This window comes from Theropithecus gelada, chromosome 3 (genome assembly GCF_003255815.1).
Source record: "Theropithecus gelada isolate Dixy chromosome 3, Tgel_1.0, whole genome shotgun sequence".
NCBI classification, from domain to species: domain Eukaryota; kingdom Metazoa; phylum Chordata; class Mammalia; order Primates; family Cercopithecidae; genus Theropithecus; species Theropithecus gelada.
Genome location: NC_037670.1, coordinates 31524118 through 31547143, shown reverse-complemented (window position 1 = coordinate 31547143; position 23026 = coordinate 31524118). Strand labels below are relative to the sequence as shown.

The 23026-nt window shown below is 42.0% G+C and overlaps 1 protein-coding gene across 10 annotated transcripts in view; it reads right to left on the bottom strand.

Moving 5' to 3' along the window:
• TIAM1 (T cell lymphoma invasion and metastasis 1) overlaps window positions 1-23026 on the bottom strand; it is a 444177-nt gene that overhangs the window by 115041 nt on the left and 306110 nt on the right. For all 10 annotated transcript variants that reach the window (XM_025380044.1, XM_025380046.1, XM_025380049.1 and 7 more), the window contains 2 exons: window positions 19044-19491; window positions 12560-12732 (listed from right to left, as the gene is read on the bottom strand). In XM_025380044.1, the coding sequence (XP_025235829.1) occupies window positions 12560-12732; window positions 19044-19491 (621 nt within the window). The remainder of the gene's footprint in view (window positions 1-12559; window positions 12733-19043; window positions 19492-23026) is intronic.

Sequence of the window (23026 nt, the reverse complement as noted above, 5' to 3'; positions counted from 1 at the left end):
AGAGAGGAGACGAACTCTCCATTGACTGCTTTCAACAGCTAGTTGGGTGGAGAAAAGTCTTGCAACATTTCTTGACCATTCACTGGCCTAACACCTCAACTGGGGACTCCTGACCTGACACAATGTTGTTCCTCAAGGTCTCTCCAGGATATAAATTCTGACATGCTAGAAAAAGCCATTTGAAGCCACTAACCTTGCCTCCCCTTCTTGAACCAGGCAAGGTTAGTTAGGGACATCAGATTCATGAAGGGTCCCTTCGTCAGAATCCAGAAGTCAAAAAGGCAGGAAGGAGAGACCACCCAATGGTACCCTCTCAACTTGCTAACCACAAATCACCTCCCATTAAACAAACAGCAGCAAACAGGTAAAGAGAGTGAATTTTGTGATTCTTCCTTTGCCTTCTGGGGATGCTATAAATACTGTATACAGTTCAGTGAAGGGAATAAGCAAAGTTCTTGCCAACAGACAAAATATAATCAGCAAAAAATGCATTTTGCATAACAGCCCCTTTGAGTGCAGAGATAAGATGAAGCTCAGGGCTTCATTATGTATTTAAATAGATCCAGCTTCAATTATCCAACGGCATGGAGGACACTTGGTGATTTCAGATAATCAATGGTTTACGTAAGTGGCAGGAAAAGGGAAATTCATTTTAAACACAAGAAATACTAGGGAATGTATGCCAAATCTAGGAAACTAAAATTTTGGATAATCCAAGTTTATAGAAGCACAAGAATAATTGTAAAGTAGGTCAAACGTTTTCATTTTAAAAGGAAAAAAAAAGAAAGTTACCATTTTTTAAGAGGCTAGATAGGAATAAAGTTCCAGTGTGAATTCTTAAAAGGCTTTTTCTTGTTGATTCTACACTCATCATATTTTGTTTACATAAGACTTATTTAAGCCATTATTTTTAATATCTGTAAAGAGAACTTAAGGCCAGGCATGGTGGCTCACGCCTGTAATCCCAGCACTTTGGGAGGCTGAGGTGGGATCACTTGAGATCAGGAGTTCAAGACCAGCCTGGCCAACATGGTAAAACTCCATCTCTACTAAAAATATAAAAATTAGCCAGGCGTGGTGGTGCATGCCTGTAATCTAAGCTACTTGGGAGGCTGAGGCAGGAGAATTGCTTGAACCTGGGAGGCGGAGGACGCAGTGAGCCAAGATGGAGCCACTGCACTCCAGCCTGGGCAACAAGAGCAAGACTCTGTCTCAAAAAAAAAAACATGAAGCCATGCCTGAAACAGAGAAAGCTTCCCTAAAATCTACACAACCTTTGGAGATGCAAGGGAATCTAAAGCTATAAACAAGTGAACGAAAAGTACAGTTTACAATAGAAAGGAACAATGAGATTGAAAAGAGAGTGGGAGAGGGGAAGGGAGGCAGGGAAGGGGGAAGGGAGGGAGGAGGTGGGGAAGGAAGTAAGGAAGGGAGGGAGGGAAGGAGGGAAGGAGGGAGAGAAAGCTTCTTTTAGGAATTAAAAAAAAAAAAACCAAAATTAAAATGTCAATAGAAGGAAATCATTGTGAAGGATCAGAACACCAACAAGGTGCAGTGGCTTACACCTGTAATCCCAGCACTTCGGGAGGCCAAGGCAGGTGGATCACTTGACCCTAGGAGTTCAAGACCAGCCTGGGCAACATGGCAAAACCCCATCTCTACGTAAAACACAAACATTAGCCAAGCATGGTGGTGTGCACCTGTCATCCCAGCTATTTGAGAGGCTGAGGTGGGAGAACCTGGGAGGCTGAGGCTGCAATCAGCCATGATTATACCACTGCACTCCAGCCTGGGCAACAGAGTAAGACCCTGTCTCCAAAAAAAACCAAAGAAAAGAAATTGTGCTTGCTTCAGCAGCATATATACTAAACAAGGATCAGAATACTAGTGATAAAGAAATGATGCTAAATGATTCAAAGAGGAAAAAAAAAACCACACACACATATGCTAATCAGAAATGAGAACATTATCAGAAAATAATTAAACCAAGGGGAAATGACTTCCAAGCCAAAATTCCAAATTACTCAAATATTATGCAAGTAAAAGGTAGAATGAAGACATTTAAAAATATGCATCATTTTATAGGAAGTTACTACAGGTTATTTTCATGAAAAAGAAGCAGCTGGTAATTCTAGGGAGGCTGTTGTACAAGAGGCCCATAGAGCAGCCATATGGGAGCAGGACAATGTGCCAGGGAGGGCAGGCTTCAAAGGAAAACATCACTGATGAAACAGCTAACACGCTGGAGATTTAGAAAATATCACTGCCACATAACCAGGAAAATAAGCAATATGAGCCGTCCCCCCCCACAAAAAAAGAGGGCAGTCATTAACTACAGAAAAAAACAAACAAGAAAGAAATTGTTACAGAAAAGAAATAAGATCACAGTACACTACTTGACTCTGCAGCCAATACTATTTATATAGTCATAACAATGTAATAATACTGACTAGTGCTTTAATCCTAAATATTCATATACCTATATGGGAAGATGAGGAAAGAAGAATTTACAGCTAACACAGCTAAATGTTCATCTATCATAATAGAAAGTCAGTAGTACCTAAAATCCATTAGAAACAGCAGTATAAACATGTTAATGAGAAATGAGAGCAAATGCAAGAAAACAAAGAAACAAAAACATCAGCTAAAATAGTTTTGTATAGTTGCTTCTGGGGAATAAGCCTCATGAGGCGAAGAGGGCAAAAGGAGGAAAATAATTTCACTCTAAGCCTTTTAATGTTAGCTGAATTCTTTTAAACTATGCTGATATTGATTTAATACAAATTTAAACTAATGTAAGAAAAGGAAGAATACCATTAGTAACATAATTTGCATGATACATAACAGTATAGAAACTGTATAGGAAGATCCAGCTCAACCACACTTATACCTCTGCAGTGTGGGGAAACCTCTGAGGCACCCACAAGAAGGCATACAATCTAACTGATTTCCAGCCTTTTATATTCATTTTGCACTTCAATATCCATATTCTCCATTAAATGTCTCCTAAGAGGTAGGCAAGTGGGGCCCCTGCCAGAGCTCTGCACCTCAGGAGGTCCCATAGTTTGGAGGGTTTTTCTTGAAATTTTCCAAGTCTCCCTCTGGCTCCTGGAAAGCGGAGGTTTCAGGAGGTTTCTCCCCTTCAGGGAATTCTCTCACCCTGTACCAGCTATGCGGTCTCAAAAAGATGCCCAAAACTCTTGAACTTGAGTCTGTGGCTAGTGAGTCGTACCCACCAGCCTATGTGGTATTTCTTTCACCAGACTGCTTGAGTTTGGGCCACCAGAATGGTGCTGACAGTTGATCCAAGGTGAGCCAAATTCTTTATATAGATAAAGCCTCCATAAAAAAATATTTTCCTGGGCCTCCACATATCCTAGAGTTGGCCCTTCTCCACAACTAATCCATGCCAAAATCAAAGGTAAATATTTCTACAGTGGCTGGCTAGGAGGAGGGATATAATCTACGGAGTGGGGAAAACAGGACTTAACTACAGACTAAGTCAACACAGAAACCAACAAAGAGAACGAAGACCTTGTACTCAGCTTGTCATATCAGCGGATAATGTGAAGTTAAGAGGAATATAAACACCAGGGAAGATCAAATAAGGATCCCAGAGGATTTCAACAGTTTATTAGAAGGATAAAAGCCACAAGGATAACATATCAAAGAGGTACATTTAAGTTCTGAGTTGGGTTTTTGAAAAAAAAATCTATTAAAATAAGATGGGGAAGGTCTTGTTGGGTAAGAATTGATTTTGAGGGTTTAAGATACCATGAGCTCAGTCTGGTCAACAGTTTGATGTGGCTTTTAATAAAAGGAATTGACTCTAGAGGAAACAAGGACAATAGGAACCTCACTGCAGGCTGCATGGGGCAGACCACACAGAGGCTCACACAGGATGCTAAGCTCGCTTACAAGTAAGAACAGGGAGAATGGCTTGGAAACCTTACGCAGGGTAGCCCAAAGAGACGTGGCAGGAGATAAATGAAAGCTGTTTTTAAGTATCTAAAAGGTGATGAGGAGGATAAGCAGAAGACTTGCACAGGACTCTGGGGGTGAATACAGAAACAAAGAGAAATGGCAAGACTCACTAGAAAGAACATATTATCTCAGCATGACGAAAAACTTTCTAGGACTTACGGTTGCCTAACAAAACAGATGGTTGAAAGCTGGGAGATCTCCAGGAATGGGAGATGCTGCCCAGAGAGTAGGCTCACCTGTTGGCCAGGGTCTTGTAGGGACCGTACCCCCCTTTGAGAGGGGCACTGGGTCAAGATGCCAAATCTCCACTAAAGTCTTTTCTACCACAAGTCCACTTGACATCTCCTTGTGAAAGATGATTTACAGCTTCTTCCCCAGCCTGGCTGCCCTTGTCCAGGGCATGCGGCCATGACCTTCCTCAAGTCTGACACACACAGCTAGACATGGCTTCCAAGGGAGTTCTCTAGACCCTGATGAAACTTAACACCTTAGTCTTTTCACAGTGAAGCCGCACTTAATTTCTGTAAAGTTGCTTATTTAAGAGGAGCCCATGGAATGGTCTTTTTTTCTTTATTACTAAAATGGTAACTGTTAAGCGTTTGCTATCTATCAGACACCATCATCATCACACTTAATCTTCAACTCAACTTAATGGCATATGAGTCTCTTAATATGCATGTAATACCCTCACACAAGTGACTTTGTAAATGATGAGAAAACTTTCTATGGAAGGAAAAGGCAATCAATTCCTAGAGATAACATTTTCTATACCCCTTTAGATACATAACAGCATATGATTTTCTACTCTATTATCTTTCTTATTTGCCTGCTAGCTATGTTCCCAAGGCGTTTAACAGACAAATTAATAACTAATATTAGGATATATTACCATAAAGGTGGGTGAGCTTTTAGGAATTGCATGTGACATCCTAAGATAATGAATGAATGAAGGCCCAATAGGAAGTTGTACTTTGTAGGTGGTAGGTACAGTCTCTAGCTTCAAGTTGAAGAAAAGAACTCAAATTAAAATAGTGCAGACAGCTTAGCACTTCTTCCATATACCCGGCTCCAACATTCCTGCTCATTCCCACCCTCCTCCGACCTCACACATAAAAATTCCTTTCCTACTTTTGTTGGTAACATGAATCTCCTTTCCATGGGTGAGTCTGTGGGTATTTGAGTAACAGCATCGAATCAGCAGCGCACAGGCTCTGGAAGCTGTGTGCACTGAATTGAGCCCTGGGGCTGGAATAACCTACAAATTACTTCCATAATCATGGCTGATCGCCTGTGCTTTAGCCTCACCCCTACACACACAGGTTTCATTCTGATTTGGCTGCTCCAGAGTTACGTGGATTTATAATAAGCAGAAGGCAGAGAATGTTTTCAAACATTCTCTTTGAAAGAGAGAATGTATGTGAAAACACAAAGGTTTTCAAAAATAAGATCCTATGTTGTCACATACAAAAAAGTTTACTCCATGTGATCTATTGGGTATTTACATTCTACTAGCAATTTTATGGCCATGAAGGTTCTTTCAAAAGGAATTCACATCAGAAACGTGTAAGTGAAAAAGAAAACCTTCCGGTTCCACTTGAGGGTTAAAAACAAATTTTTAAGGGAGCCTTTCTGAAATCCATCTGATAATCATCTAACCTGTGTAGTGAGGCAAGGCAGGACCAAGATTAGGTTTCACTTTAGAAATATTTCCAATGAGTAGCTTAATTCTAGGATTGAGAAAAGGCTAGTCCCTTTTTATGGTAGCCACTGACTCTTACCCTTGTTCTTCTTAGGGTCAATCGTGATAGGACAAATAGTATACTCAGACAATAAAAGGTTTGGAGAAACAGAGGCTTGGTTTGAGTTGAGTAAGTATGTGACTTTGGGTACAATTACTAGCTTCTGTAAGCCTTGACTTCAACAAATGGGGTATACAACACGCATCAATGGGTTAAAATGTGGATACATAATCCAACTAACTACTGCTCTAAGAATTACATGTGACTCACATTAAGATGGTGGTATACAATAAGGGCTAAGTAAAACATAGCCACTAATTTCACAATAACATTACTGTTGCTGTCAGACAGTTAGACATTTCCTCATTTGCAAGATTTCCAATTAATAAAAACTATGCCAGATGCAGAAAAACAATTTTTTTTTTTTTTAAAGATAGGATCTTGCTCTGTCACCCAGGCTGGAGTGCAATGGTGCAACCATGGATCACTGCAGCCTTGACCTCCTTGGAGCAAGTGATCTTCCCACCTCAGCCTCTCAACTAGCTGGGACTACAGGTACATGCCATCATGTCCAGCTAATTTTTTTCATTTTTATTTTTTGGTAGAGACAGGGTCTTTCCATGTTGTCCAGGCTGGTCACAACCTCCTGGGCTCAGTGATCTGCCTGCCTTGGCCCCACAAAGTGCTGAGATTACAGGCATGAGCCATCATGCCCAGCCAAAACAATTGTTTATAACATATATATGAGAAAATTTTCATGACGCTATAGCATGTAGATTTAAAAAATAAGATACTCAAAGCATTACCCATTAAGGAAGGCTTGAGAAGTGAGCATGGGTTACAATTAAGTTTCACGGCAACAAATGGCACCCTTAAGAGAGTAAAAAGCAAGCCACAGAGTAGAAAAAGATACTTGCAATGAATATAATCAACACAGATGATATACAAAATATGCAAAGAGCTGCCATAAATCATTAACAAAGAAACTCTGATGGAAAAAAAATTGACAAGAAAGTAAAATAAGCACTTCACAAAAGATGATATTGAAATGGTCACTAAGTGCATGAATATGCACTCAATTTCACATTAATATCTTAAAAAGGATTTTTTTAAATCTCAATATCAAGTTGGCAAACATGAGGAATAACTAGAATTCTCCTAGGCTGCCGATGAGAATATAAATCACACTAATCATTTTGAAAACTGGCATATCCTGAATATGTGCCTAACCCATGACCCTGCATGCCACTCCTAGGTATATATGTTTGTCCAGCAGAAATGTGGACAAACATAATCTGAGAACAGGTACAAGAGTGCTCACAACAACATTGCTTGCGATCCTTAACACCTGGGAACAACTCAGATGTACCCATGGAATGGTTGCTATATGTCCCAGTTGGCCTGGGACTGTCGCCACTTATACCTGGTATACTGGCATATCTGTTAATAGTGTCTACTCTCTAAAGTGTCCTGGTGAATGCCATCAACATCAATGGGGGTTGGGGTGCGGTAGGAGGGTTAAGAACCTCCAAAGAGCCATTCCTTCACAAAAGCAACAAGAACAGTGGTAAAAAATGGTCAAAATGAACTTTTTCACAATTCCAGAAATTAATCTAAGTTCTGTAACAATCTGAGCTGCATTTATTAAAGACAAATGGCTGAACCTCAGTAAAAACAGCAAGTTTTGTGATATTTTAAATCGCTCTATTTCCATCTTTGTCTCCTCATCTATACAATCACATGAAAACCAGCTGCGTAGCCCCACAGGAGGAAACTACCTTCCTCAAGTCTGACACATGCAACTAAACATGGCATTCCAAGGTAGATCTCTATATCTTTCCCAAAACACCTTTCTCAGAGAACCATCACTAAGCAACCTGTCTAACACGTCCCAGAAAAACCTCTTCACAGAGCTTGTTGCTATTTGACCTGACTCAGACCTCATTCATGCAAACACTCTTCACTCCAGGGGGTGTTTGTGAAAAACAATTAATGACAATTGTTTAACACTGCAGTCGCCTGAAGCAGTGTTAACAGTTGAGCAAATGAGAAGTTGACCAAGAAACTTGAGGAAAAGCTGGGGAATACAATTTCCAAAAAAGGCTCCGAAAAGCTATGACACAGTTCTTATAATCTGTAAGGTCACTGATATGGTTTGGCTGTGTCTCCACCCAAATCTCATCTTCAGTTGCAGCTACCATAATTCCCACGTGTCGTGGAAGGGACCCAGTGGGAGGTAATTAAATCATGGGTGCAGGTCTTTCCATGCTGTTCTCATGATAGTCAGTCTCATGAAATCTGATGGTTTTATAAAGGGGAGTTCCCCTGCATACACTCTCTCGTCTGCTGCCATGTAAGAGGACTTTGCTCCTCCTTTGCCTTCTGCCATGATTGTGAGGCCTCCCCAGCCATGTGGAACTGTGAGTCCATTAAGCCTCTTTTCCTTATAAATTACCCAGTCTCGGGTATGTCTTTATTAGGGGCGTGAGAATTGACTAATACAGTCACAAATACGTATAAGGCTGTCCACAAGCCCAGATAGTCCCAAGAAGTTCCTAAGCTCACCGTTTGACTTACCCTACAGCTCGGTGAAAGCAGAGATGAAGGCTAAGGCAGAGAGGAAAGTTAGTTGCCTGACCATTGACAATGTGCAGGAACTTGGAAACTTCTGTTCTTAGGAAAGACTAGGAAACTTATTGCTTCTGTACATTCAAGGAAATCTCTCTCTAATAGTTAGCTGACTACTAAACTAGCTGAGCAGAGACTTCAGTGGGTACACATGACAAAGCCTAAATATTTTATAGATCTCAAGAAAGTCATTAAACAAAGAAGCACTATCACCACCAATAATCAACAACAATAGCAAATCCCAGAGGATGGGAGGTGGATCTGCTTTCAGAGTTGCCACATTTATATTATTTTAAACGTACAATTTAAACCAAAAAAGTATGAGACATGCAAATAAACAATAAACAACAATAAAGTATGGGCCAGGAATGGTGATTCATGCCTATCATCCCAGAGGATTGGTAGACCAAAATGGGAGGACTTCTTGAGGCCGGGAGTTTGAGACCAGTCTGGTCAACATAGCAAGATTCTGTCTTTAAAAAATATTTTTTAAAAATTAGCCAGGTGTGGTGGTGCACACTTGTAGTCCCAGCTACTTAAGAGACTGAGGTGGGAAGACTGCTTGAGTCCAGGAGTTCAAGGTTACAGTGAGCTATGATTGCACCACTGTACTCCAGGCTGGGTAATAGAGCAAGACCCTATTTCTAAAACAATTTAAATAAAGTATGGCCCATACACAGAAGAAGAAGTAGTCAATAGAAACTGTCTCAGAAAAGTCCCATGTTGAGTACTAGACAAAGATTTCAAGTAACTATTTTGAACATATTCAAAGAACTAAAATAAACCATGTCTAAAGAAATAAAGTATGAGACTAATATCACATTCAATAGAGAATGTCAATAAAGAAATGTAATTTTTGTTTCAAAGAATCAGGCCAGGTACAGTGGCTCATGCCTGTAATCCCAGCACTTTAGGAGGCTGAGGCGGGAAAATCACTTGAGGCCAGGAGTTTGAGACCACCCTGGGCAATAAAGTGAGACCGCCATCTCTACAAAAAATAGAAAAAATGAGCTGGGTGTGGTGGTGCACACCTGTAGCCTCAGCTATTCAGGAGGCTGAGCTGGGAGGACTGCTCAGCCCAGGAGGTTGAGGTTGCAGTGAGCTGTGATCAGTACATCACTTACCCTACAGCTTGGTGAAAGCAGAGATGAAGGCTAAGGCAGAGATGAAAGCTAGTTGCCTGAGCATTGATGATGTGCTTGAACTTGCAAACTTCTGTTCTTAGGAAAGACTAGGAAACTTATTACTTCTGTACATTTAAGGAAATCTCTCTCTAATAATTAGCTGACTACTCAACTAGCTGAGCAGAGACTTGGCAATTTATGAGACATGCAAATAAACAATAAACAACAATAAAGTGGGTTGGGAGACCAAAATGGGAGGACTGCTTCTATTGACATTCTGGTAGTCAATAGAAACTGTCTCAGAAAAGTCAGATCCAAAATCAGCACACCACTGCACTGCAGCCTGGGGGACAGAATAAGACTCTGTCTCAAAATAAAAAGAAAAAGAAAGAAAAAGAAAAAATAGCCAGGTGCAGTGGCTCACACCTGTAATCCCAGCACTTTGGGAGGCCAAGGCAGGTGGATCACCTGAGTTTGGGAGTTTGAGGCCAGGCTGACTAACATTGAGAAACCCCACCTCTACTAAAAAAAAAAAAAAAACAAAAAAAACAAAAAAAAAAACAAACTTAGCCGGGTTTGGTGGTGCATGCCTGTAATCCCAGCTACTTGGGAGGCTGAGGCAGGAGAATTGCTTGAACCTGGGAGGCAGAGGTTGTGGTGAGCTGAGATTGTGCCATTGCACTCCAGCCTGGGCAACAAAAGCAAAACTCTGTCTCAAAAACAAAAAAATGTATTTTTATATATATATATTTTTATATGTTATATATTTATATACACTATACATTGTACATTATGTATTATATAATATATATTACATATTGTATGTATTATACATAATATATATTGTATATTATATATACTATATACAATGTATATATATAAAAATAACCAGAAGAGCTTAACAACAGATTTGAGTTGGAAGAAAAAAGAACCAGTGAACTTATGACAGATCAATTATGACAGATCAAGTGAGACTAAGGAATAGAATGAAAAAAAAATGCACAGAGTCTCAGAGGCTTGTGGGACTTCATCAAGCATACTAACGTAAACAGAACATGAGTCACCAAAGGAGTGGAGCAAGATAAGTAAGCAGGAAGATTATCTGAAGAAATAATAGCTAAAAACTTTCCAAATGTGATTTAAATACACAAACACATACACAGAAACCTACAGATCCAAAAGATACTACCCCATAAATATATACACATTTTGTGGCCACTAGTACTCACAATTTTTAAAATTTAAAAAATATTAAAAGATATATATCTGAAAGACAATTCCAGGTAAAGTAAACTCAAAGAGAATGATATACCTAGACACATAATACTCAAACTGTTTAAAGACAAAGTCATGATCTTCAAATCAGCAAGGGAGCCTCATAGGATAAACAGCTGATTTTTCTTTAAAAACCATGAAGGCCAGAAAGCAGTAGGATGACATTTTCAAAGCACTGAAATAAGATGGTCAATTAAGAATTCTATATCCAGCAAAACTATCCTTCAAAAATGAAGGGGAAATTAAGTCATTCCCAGATAAACAAAAGTGTCTTGGCTTGGATGATAAAAGACATATTCACTCAATTCAACTAGCAGATTGCGTTTGTGAGTGGGGTGGGGTTGGGGGAGAGGCTTAGGTGCCTGAAACTTCTATTTCTTGTCCTAGTTAGTGGTTGCATAATTACTTTATGGTAGCTCATGGAGCAGTACACTTATGTTGTGTGCACTCTTCTTTCTGTGTTTTACATCACAGATTTTTAAAAAAGAAAACACAGACGCTTTGTCTTTACATAATCAAAATTAGCACTTTATATTTTACTTTAATTGTCCAAATAGAAACAGGTTCTGAAGCCAAAGCCAGAAACTTGGTGAAATAAATGATTTCCTTCCTCTATACCTTTGTTCCAGCCCCCTCCTTCCATGTTATATTCTTACTGTCTTTGTCATGCCATTTATACCTGCTCTTCCTTTAATAGTCATTGTTAGGCTTTACCATATTATAAAGATTTACTGTGTCTGTCCCCTCTGCTCTATGTGAACACTTTGAAGAAGATGAACTGTCAGCTGGGCGTAGTGGCTCACACCTGTAATCCCAGCACTTTGGGAGGCTGAGGTGGGTGGCTCACCTGAGATCAGAAGTTCGAGACCAGCCTGACCAATATGGTGAAACCCCATCTCTACTAAAAATACAAAACTTAGCCAGGCATGGCAGCAGGTGCCTATAGTCCCAGCCACTCAGGAGGCTGAGACAGGAGAATTGCTTGAACCTGGGAGGCGGAGATTGCAGTGAGCTGAGATTGTGCCACTGCACTACAGCCTGGGTGAAAAAAAAAAAAAAAAAAAAAAAAAGACGAACTGTCAAAATCTTCTTGGTGTGCTCAGTAGCACTATGCAGGGCACATAGGAAGCACAGAATAAAGATTTGAGAAATTAATTCTTGAATGGAATCAATAAAGAAAGCCTTCCTACATAACAACACAAAAAAGTTCTTGCTGAGTATATTATAACTATCCAAACTCAAAAGATTCCGTATCAAAGAAAATGTTAATCCTGAAGCAGTTAGCAGAGAAATATTTTTTTTACAAGTTGAAATTCAAGGATGCTGAGTAGAAAGTTTTGATCAGATGAGGAAGAGAAACTGTTAGGTGATGCCAGTCATTTCTGAGATGTCATTATTTTACTTTATGATTAATATTAGAAAAGAACATATTGTAAGTAAAAATTTTTGACAGCTCAAATCATGTCTAAAAGAAGAAATTCATGATCCTTTTCTTAAATGCAACAGAAATGGTACTGAGACCACACGAAGATATCCTTCAACTCATGACAAACAGAGCAAGTTTCTCACATCCAACTCATAGCCTCCTTAGCCTTCACTTGGAAAACCTCTGAATGTACCTATTCTTGGAATTTGGTATAGATGTTTATTTTGTCATTCACCATTTTTGTTTTTATAATGAGCAACAGATTAATCTCACCACCAAAAAAAAAAAGCAGTAGAGGAAGACTGGGTACCTAGGCAAGAAAAAGAAAAGAAGGTACCCAGTTCAGAGGTTTGAAATGCCCTGCAAAGGAGTGCCCAACAAACCTGAAAAAGGAAGGCATCACCCAGGGAATTGCTGAGGCAGAAGACAAAGTCCTTCTTGGGGTGCTCAGGCACCGCCTGCACAATGCTGTTCTCCACCCAGACGGCGTGTTTGGGGATGCTGTTGTGGTCTATCCCAGACCTGCCGTCGCTCTCGTAGAAAAATAGCGTGCATCCTGAGGAAACAGAACAGGGGTGTGCATGAGTATTTAGTGCTTGGGAAACAAAAAAACCCATAGTGGAATCTAACACGTGCACCCTGTCAGAGGCTGAAAATTAAAGCACGTGGAACCCAGGAAGTAAAGAGAATGGAGCCAGGCTTGGACTTAAGTCTTGGATGGGACTAAAGAAGGTCAAAGATCTTAAATTGTAGCTTCTCAGCCTGCCTGGGATTCCTTCCTGCATGCCCTCAAGTTCTCTCAAACCCTGCCTCTGGGTTTTAGATTCATTCATTACAGGTCTATTCACAGACATAGGGTCTTGTGACTCGTCTGTCCCGAGGCGAGTATAAACATGGTCCTCCAGGCCAGAACTGTGCCTGGCACTGTGTGAGGACTGGAAGTCACTACCGTCTGACTGAAGCTTATTCAAATATGTCTCACATGATATGCAACCAGAAAAACCTAGAAATGGTAGTTTCCAGACCATGCCCTTGGATAAAACAATATATAATACCAGCATTAAGTACGTTAAGGATAAGAAAAACAATGATACATTTTTGGTCTCACGTCTTACCTATAAACATTTTTTTTCTAGAAGCCAACCATGCCCTTGTTCCTACTGAAAGAGGAAATCCATGGCACACATACAAAGGCCTGGGAGAAGCCAGAGTCCTGGTCCATACATAATTGCACTGTGAAACTAACAAGACAGTAGCAACAGAATATTTCATAGACTTGTGGCAAGATGGCTTCCATAGATTCCCTCCATTATCACCTAAACTTGAGGCTCACTTTAATAGCAACTACTAGCTGAACACTTACTCTCAACTAACTGAAATCAATTTCAGGGGAAGCCAGGGTATAACTTTATGACTCTTCCTCAACTTCAACATAAGCTATCCGTACATTTTCACCATCTTCCTTACCACAAACAAGTGCCACACTTCCTGTGAACTGCACAACCCTTGAAAGTTCAATCTATTCAGCTACAATGGGAATCTGTAAAGCAAATTTGCTTATATGCGATTAGTAGTGTAGAATGATGCAGATCAATGGAAAGGTCACACTGGTTCAAGGGCAACTTTTCCTAGCCTATAATATTTCACATTACCATAGAAGAGCTGTTGAACTCCACATCCTTTCACACAGATGAATGAAGCATATTGATATGCCCTGCCCACTCATTTCACATTTTTTCTCTTGGCACAGTCTGACCACGGGCTCTGCTTACAAGTCCTTACTGCACGGTGCTGCTGAGCATCATGATTTCATACTTGTGGTCCTTGTCTCCATAATTCAGGAGTCTCAATTGTTCCTTCTACCCGTTCAAATTACAGTTGCTTCTTTTTTCAAAGGTAAACCCTTATACTAACGCTTTTTTGAAAGATAAAGTTTTCTAGGCACAGTGGCTTATGCCTATAAACCCAGCACTTTGGGAGATCAAGGTGGAAGGAATACTTGAGCCCAGGAGTTCAACACCAGCCTGGGCAATATAGTGAGGCCTCATCTCTACTAAAAATAAAAAAAAAAATTTGCCGGACATGCCTATGGTCCCAGCGACTCAGGTGACTGAGCTGGGAGGATTATTTGAGCCCAGGAGGTTGAAGCTGCACTGAGCCATGATCATGCCACTGCACTCCAGCCTGGGCAACAGAGCAAGACCCTGTCACAAAAAAATTTAAATGAAAGATAAAGTTTTGGCCTGGCTCACATGGTGAAACCCCATCTCTTCTAAAAATACAAAAAAATTAGCTGGGCGTAGTGGCAGGCGCCTGTAGTCCCAGCTACTCGGGAGGCTGAGGCAGGAGAATGGCGTGAACCCGGGAGGCAGAGCTTGCAGTGAGCCAAAATTGTGCCACTGTACTCCAGCCTGGGCGACAGAGTGAGACTTCGTCTCCAAAAAAAAAAAAAGATAAAGTTTTATGTTGCTTATTGTTAAAAAATTTGAGTGGAGCTCTGCAGGGTTATTTCTATTTTTTATTACTATTTTTTTTTTTAAGATATGGGGTCCCACTGTTGCCCAGGCCGGGGTACAGTGGCACAGTCATAGCTCACTGCAGCCTTGAACTCCTGAGCTCAAGTGAACCTCTTATCTCAGTCTCCCAAGTAGCTGGAACTACAGGCATATGCCACCATACCTGGCTAATCTGTATATTTTTTTTTTGTAAAGACAAGGTCTCACTATGTTACCCAGGCTGGTTTCAAATTCCTGGCCTCAAGTGATCCTCCTGCGTCAGCCTCCTGTAGTGCTGAGATTACAGGAGTGAGCCACCACACTAAGCTAATTTTTTTTAGTTTGGGGTTTAAAAGTTGCATGGTGTAATTTAAATACATACCTGTGGAGTAGCCTGCCCCAACTCTATTTTTCTCAAATCCCAAAGATTTTGAGAATCTCAAGGCTTTTCAGGAACACTTGTATCAAAAAGCAGAATCATCTGTACCTCCTATTTCCATGCCTTAGGCTAGCACAGATTAGAGACAGAAAGAAATAACAAAACTGGGAGGCGGAAACTGTTTTCCTCTAAATCAGAGGGTCTCATGGTGGGGCAAACTTGGCAATGTCTGGTGACCTTTCTGGATGTCACAACTTGGGGGAAGGTGCTATTGGTATTAGTGGACAGAACCTAAGGAAGCTGTTAAGCATCTACAATGCCCAGGACAGCCCTCACAACAAAGAATTATCCAGAAAATGTCAACAGTGTCACTGTTGAAAAACCCTGCTCTAAATAGTTTTTGTGACTAATTCAACACTAATGAAAAGTAGATTCTTAACATAAAAGGAGCAACACACCTTAGCGTGGGTTAAGAACAGAGAAAGAAGTCTGTGGATAATGCATTAGGGGACACTCACAAATCCTAACATGTACACCTACTGAATATTGTATGGTCCCTATCAGGTAATTGTTTTTATAATTTTTCAACTTTGATTTCGAATCATCCACAACAAAGCACCACCAAAGGTGACTAAAATCAGCTTTTACTCAATGATCAACTTGTTCCAATTTTAAGATGAACACGAAGCAGCAAATCTGAGAACCACATTCCCCCTGATGAAAGTCTGTTTACCTTCATCTTCCCTGGAACATAATCTGTACTTTCTTCCGTTGCCCATGGAAACACTCCAGAGACTAATTCCAAATGAAATCTTTTTTTAAAAAAATCAACTACTTTGCCTAATGGGAAAGAATCTTTGGGGGAAAAAAAATCTCTATCCCACAGTTCCAATGTGTTCTGCTTTTTATTTCCCAATATTCAAGCATTGCTAAGAAAAAGTCCGCCGCAAGTCTTGCTTTTGAGCAGCAAGGACAAAGCCCTGAGGTTGTCAACAAATACTGGGAACCCATCAGGATGAAGCAAAGAACTCAGTGGCTCCATGTTCTGGGCCTGAATTCCAACAGGTTGTGTCACTCAGATCTGCGTCACCAAGAAAGTAAAGACTCCCTTCCCTAAAGAGCCTGTGGGCTGTGCTCCTGGACACCTGCACCCTGACTTCCTGTATCATTTACTCTTGGAGGGAATGGCAGAAACAAAATAAACCCCTCTGATATGTCAAAAGTAAAAAAAGCCAACTAATCATTTTTATTTTACACCACTAACATTGCTGCTCTCAACCGGAGAGTGAGAATCCCCTGGGAAGCTTGTTTAAATCACAAAGTCAAGGCCTGTTGCAGGCTGAATTGTGTCCTCCAAACATCCTAAATCCAGTTAGCTCAGAATATGATCGTATTTGGAAATATGGCCTTTAAAGAGGTAATTAAGATAATATGAGGTCACATGGGTAGGCCCTGATCCAATATAAATGGTGCCCTTATAAGAAGAAGGAATTTGAACACAAATTTGAACACAGACAAGTAAAGGGAAGACCATGTGAAGATACTGGAAGAAGACAGCCATCTCCAAGTCAAGGAGAGCAGTCTCAGAAGAAACCGACCCTGCCAACACCTTGATCTTGGACTTCCAGCCTCCACGACTGTGAGATGATACATTTCTGTTATTTCCACCATCCAGGCTGTGGTGCTTTGCTATGGCAGCCCCAGCAAATTCATCCAGGGCCCACCTCCAAATCTTGTGATTCAGCAGGTGTGGGGTACAACCCAGAAAGATCCTCAAGAGGCTGTGCTGCAGGTGATCTTCAGATCAAGCTATTCAGAACTTGGCACTAATTAATAAAATGAACAGTAAGATGGGCTGCTAAGGATAAGAGGCTGCAGCGTCCAGTGGTGTGACCATCTAGGGGAGAAGTAGGAAGTGGAAGAAGAAGAAGTCTTTCCCCTCATCTCCTCTCACTCTCCCAGAGCAGAGCCACTGGTGTGATCCAGGCCCCTCAGACATAAGCCTGTAGCACCTCCAAATTAAGATAAGGCAGGTCACACATGAGAAAGAACACTGCAGTTCTCCAAAATGCTTCCACCACGATGCACATCTATGTCTCATATGCAAGACCACTACAGCAAAAAAGCATCAAAAGATAATGTTCTAGGAGGCCAGGAACCAATGCACCTGTAAACCCAAGGACAAAGCAGGAGGATTGCTTGAGGCCTAAAGTTGGAGATCAGCCTGGGCAACATACCAAGACCCTGTCTCAACAAAAAATAAAAACATTAGCCAGGCATGGTGGCACATGCCTGTAATCCCAGCTACTTGGAAGGCTGAAGCAGGAGGATCACTTGAGCCCAGGAATTTGTGGCTGCAGTGAGCTATAACTGTGCCACTGCATTCCAGCCTGGAAGACAGAGTGAGACCCTGTCTCAAAAAGAAAAAAAGGAAAAGATAATGCTCTAGGAATAGCTGAGCATCAAAACTTCAGAAGGAGCCGGGGCCTCTGAGTGACTTCATAGAAAAGAGTTATCACACAAGCCTTCGCTCGTCTATTTCTGATAGGTGGGAGGGAAATAAAGTTCTGTCTTGCTTACGGCATTGGGAATGGCATGGCGGGTCTCTGGCACATGCAAAACCTATATCCTAACCAAAACCTTCCTTTCTATGTCATCAGGCATCTGAGCAACAGCTGGCACCAAGAGTAATGGGGCTAACCCAAGTCCTACTCGTGCAAGGGTTGATCTGCACCTGCATAGGCATTTGTGTTCACCTTACTAAGCAGAGCTCTAGGCTGCTCCACGTCTCTAGGATTGCATGTTCCCAAACCAACCACAGTCTGTGAAATCCAGTATCAAATGGTCTAGTTTGATACTGGTAAGCCCAGGCTTCTTCCTCTTGTGCCTTTCCATCAATCCTGTTGACATAGCTAACCTAGCCTGCCATGTATTAACACTGTTTCAAGTCTAGCTTGGGATGAAAACTCTGTGTGTTAGAGAAGTGTTTTTCTTTTTAAAATATAGAGCTCACAAACATATTACATTTCTACGCTGCCAGGACATACGCAGATACGTGCAACAATACGTACATGTAATTCACGAAAATGTGCAAAATAACAATAAATACCAACAAATACAAGCATGGTTATATAAACAGAAAATAAAGTGATCTAACATACATGTCTGCTATCTATATATACACAGTAAAAAACACAAAGTTTGACTATTAAATAGTAACTGACTTTTTCATAAACATGATGGTCTATACATTCCATTAATATCAGGTTGAAGCCTATGAAATTAACGTTATTCTACCAATTCTTTATCTTAAAAAACGGCAATTTCATAGAATTCAAGCTAATAAATTTCCCTCCAAAATAGTCACTTTGAAAGATGCAAAGCCGAATGATTCCAAAAAGATTTGTTTGTTTTTGGAACTCGTCCTTTGAAACTGTCATCAAATCAGTTGCATATATGCCAAAACTAGACATGAGATGCTCCTCTAGCATAACTGTGAAAAAAGAAAATAAAACATCATTTGCAGGGGTGGGGATGGGAGAGTTACTACTCAGAGGGCATAAAGTTTCACTTAAGTCACATGAATAGGTTCTAGCTTTTTTATTTGTTTGTTTGTTTATTATGAGCTGGTGTCTTGCTATGCTGCCCAGGCTGGCCTTGAACTCCTGGGCTCAAGTGAACCTCCTGCCTCAGCCTCCCAAAGTGCTGGGATTACAGGCGTGAGCCACTATGCCCAGCCCCGATGACTAGGTTCTAGAAATCTGCCTTACAATATTGGACTTGTAGTCGATAATACCATATTGCACATTTTAAAATGTGTTAAGAGAGTAGATTTCATGCGAAATGCTCTTACCATGATAAATTTTTTAAATTAGTATAACTTTCAAATTCTATATAACAACAACAATAAACCCACCCATCCCGTGAGTATGTGCACCACGGAGCACATCTGTTAGTGCATTTGGCACATAGCTAGGGCCGTTCCGCTCTCACCTTTCAGGGACACCCAGTAGTGCTTCCACTTCCTCCGGGTGGCTGACTCCACCTTCTTGTTCTTCTTGTGCACCAGAAAGTTCTTGACGGCCAGGGCGCCGGCCTTACGCACCGTGCCCTGCGCGGCAGTCAGCAGGATGTCCGACTGGCCCGGGGAGCTCAGGGTGCCGCTGCTCTGCTCATCGCTGTGCGCTGAGCCGGCCTCCTCCAGGCTCTCGCTGTTGGTGGTGCTCATCTCCAGCTCCCGCCGGAAGTTCTCGTACACCCCCTGACGAGCCGCATCCCCGGTGGAGCTGCTGCCGCTGTCGCTGCCCACAAAGGCCCGGCCTGTGGTCGGTGAGTAGCTGGAGTTGGTGGCATTGGATCGCCTGGACAGGAGGTCCGTGTCGGTGGTGGCCCCTTCAATCCCACTGTCTGCAAACTCACTGCCCTCGCCTGCATTAATATCCTTGGGAGCAGAAAGGGAGAGCAAAGAAGACAAGCGTCACGTAGAGAAGGAACCCGGGAGCTCCTGTGGGTCCAGCCAGGGCTCTGTAGCACCGGGAGACGCATAAGGTACGGCCACTCCCGACGGCTCCTGGATCAGGTCCTGCTCAACCCTGGACCCGCACAGACCCAGCAGAGCTGCTCAGGAAACCTTCAGCCACCCTCCATGAGAGCAAACGATTTGGAATGTTCAAGAAATATAAAAGAAATAAGGAACACTTCAAAGAGCTTATTATTTCTCTAAGATAATTAACGAATTGGCAAATTCGCGATTGAGATTCTACAGCTGCCATGCTGAGAACCCAGCACCCTCAGCCTCATCAGCTTGCCCTGAACTCCAGGAAATTCTGCAGGCAGATGAGTTAGTTGTTCCAGATGTAGGGAGTGACAATGAATAACTAGGTCTTTATAGCTGATATCTTTAAAAATAAATAAATAAAAGGCCTGCTTAGGAGTCTCTTTTATAATGGGGTGACTGAAAAGATAGCTAGGGCACCGCCTCACCCACTCACCTGGCACAGCCCCATGTTCCAGGAGCAGGCAAGAATCCTCATCCTCTAATCAGCTTCGCTTCTTGAAAACAAGCAGCCTTGCACTCTGCATTGTGCTAAATAAGTCTGCAGGGCCCACAGCTCCATCCAGCTCTCCAATTACCTTGCCCTTTCAAAGCTGGGATGCTAGGAGCCTTGGGCAGGCTACTTGCTGCCCCAGGGCCATGTGACAGCTCGGGGCAACTGCCAAGATACTGGGGGTATCAATTCCTAGTTTAAAAACACTGGAAACTTCCAAAACTGCTTCTGTTCTGAAGTTGAACATTTCTGAGACGGATAGGTCTGTTCTTAAATCAGTATCTTAATTGCTCTAAAGTGCTACAGGCATTTCCATAAACAATAATTAAATGATGGTAGTCATCAAGGAAGGATACTGACTGCAGTATTGGACAGAACAGCTCAACAGTCTTATGCATAAGAAAGGAGCCGGACTGCTCTCCAAGGAAGAGAATGAGAGCCTGAGTCTAATATAGAAGATGCCAAAGTAATACACAGTTTGGCGGTTTCACCAATTTGGCTAATTCTGGTTAGTCTCACAAATGGCTAATTCTGGTTCAAACATGTAAAAACTAACCAGATATTCTGAATTACAATACAAATGAATGCTCTGGGCTCCTATCTTTGCTGAGAGGCAATGGGGGTAGTACGAGCCATGCCACAAACGAATACTGGCCTACACAAGGCCCCAGACAGACACTGTGCCTGTATCTCCACGAACCTCACTTAGTCAGTTCTAAGAATTGTTCAAAGTTCACCTTCATCATGAAGAAATATTAAGTGAGCAACTAAAAGAGGTGTATAGCAAGACATGGAAAAAAGAGGGTGGTGGGAGTAGAATGGCAGCAGGAGATTGCTGGGTGAGCTTCTAGGGATCAACTCCATTATAAATGGAGCTTAGACCCCCGGGAGTTAGAGGGACTTAAGGGAAAGAAAGAAACCACGAATGCAGCTCAGATGCAGACCCCTGTAACTGCTGGCTCCCACAGCTTTGCTATCTGCTATCCTGCTTATTAACATCCACGGGTGGTCATGAAAGACCTAGAGCCAATTGGTAAAAATCCTCTACACAAACAGGAAAACACTGTCATCAACACACATTTCTCCCTGGCAGGGACACTGACCATATGCTTCCTTCTTGATACAAGACAAAAAGAAAATTTGACAATTGTTGATTATTCAGGATAACCACTGAGTTATAGAAGGTAAGTCCATGAATTTTCCAAACTTTTGGATTATTTTCATGTCTCAGTCCTTCTGGTAAGAAAGTTTGGTATGCATGAAAAAATCAGCTATTAAGTTCTCTCCTCTAAAATGCAAAGAGGTGAAATGCTTCTCTACAAGACAGGGAAATTTAGCTACACAGGTAACATCACTATTCCATAAGAGAGACTTTGGTACAAAGGAGAGAAATGATCCCAGGCGTCTTGTAATTCCCAGAGCTCCAGAAGAGGAAGGGACTTGGCAAAGTCATCTCATTGATTTAACAGCCTGCGGCTCAGAAAATCGCAAGTCTGGCTGGTGGCAGATGGGAGGTTGAAACCTATCCTTCCAAGTACACTTTCCACTATTATATGGCAACCTCATGGCTCAGCTGGAGGTAGCACCTGACCAGATTCTGTCTAAATATTCAATCCCAGCAGGGCATGGTGGCTCATGCCTATAATCCCAGCACTTTGGGAGGCTGAAGCAGATGGATCACCTGAGGTCAGGAGTTTGAGACAAGCCTGGACAACAAGGTAAAACCCTGTCTCTAATAAAACTACAAAAAATCAGCCGGACATGGTGGCATGCACCTGTAGTCCCAGCTACTAGGGAGGTTGAGGCAGGCGGGAGGATCGCTTGAGTCCAGGAGGCAGGGGTTGCAGCGAGCCAAGACTGCCCACTGCACTCCAACCTGGGCAACAGAGTGAGACCCTGTCTCAAAACAAAACAAAACAAAAAAAACCAAAACAAACCAACCAATCCCATGCCTTCCCCTTTTTCTTACCAACAATGGCTCTTCTAGCTTTTTTCAGCAAAAGCTGAGTGACTGTTTATCCAGTTGCCTTGACCTGCCTGGCAAAAAGCTAAAACCTTCAAGTGGAAGAAAGTAGAAGGAGGAGATGAAGAGAGGATAAGGAAAAGAGAGGCAGAGACCTGAAAGACCAACTCTCAAGAGCATGTCTCATAAGATTCCACTATATTCCCAACACCATCCATCCCTTTACAGAAGGTCTTCACATCTGTCTGTATTTAAACTAAGAGTAAGGCCTCAATGGACACTCACCTCTGTAAAAGACCTGAACATCTGCTCGTGCCAACTGACACTGTAGCTCTGCCATGGCCCAGACTATGTGTGTTCAACTCGGGGACAACCACTAAACTAATGAAGGAAGTGATTACTCCAGGTAAAAGACCTGCGGGCCCCAGCTGAGCTTGGATGCTTTGGAACCACACAGCTCCGTGTCACTACCCGGGAATGCTCTTGTCATCTGTGATCCAAGACAACTCCACCTTGAATCCTTAAGTGGTTATTCAGGCTCAGTGGTACACATGCCCCCACTGATATGTGACCCAGCCCACTGAGAAACGGATGCAGGTTGCCCAGGCCCAGCCCTTATTTAGTCATGAAGCTTGGGATGTCCCAAATTCCCAGAAGTCCATTCTCCAGCGTTGCTGGAAATGGTGATGACCCAGCCAGAGGTGCTACTCAACACCGTTCTTTCTTTCCTTCATTGTGTTGCAAATTCACTTAGTGGTCATCTTTCAGGAGGGCTCCTCCTACTACCCACCTGAGAATCCCGATCCTTCCCCTACCCAGAAGCACCTGGAAACCTGATCCTTCCCCTACCCAGAAGCACCTGGAAACCTCCGCAGTCTTCCCAGGAGCGACAAATACCGAAGACTGACACCACAGAATAGTCCCAGGGGAGCTTCAGCAGTTTTTGTAGCAACTGCAAGATAGGT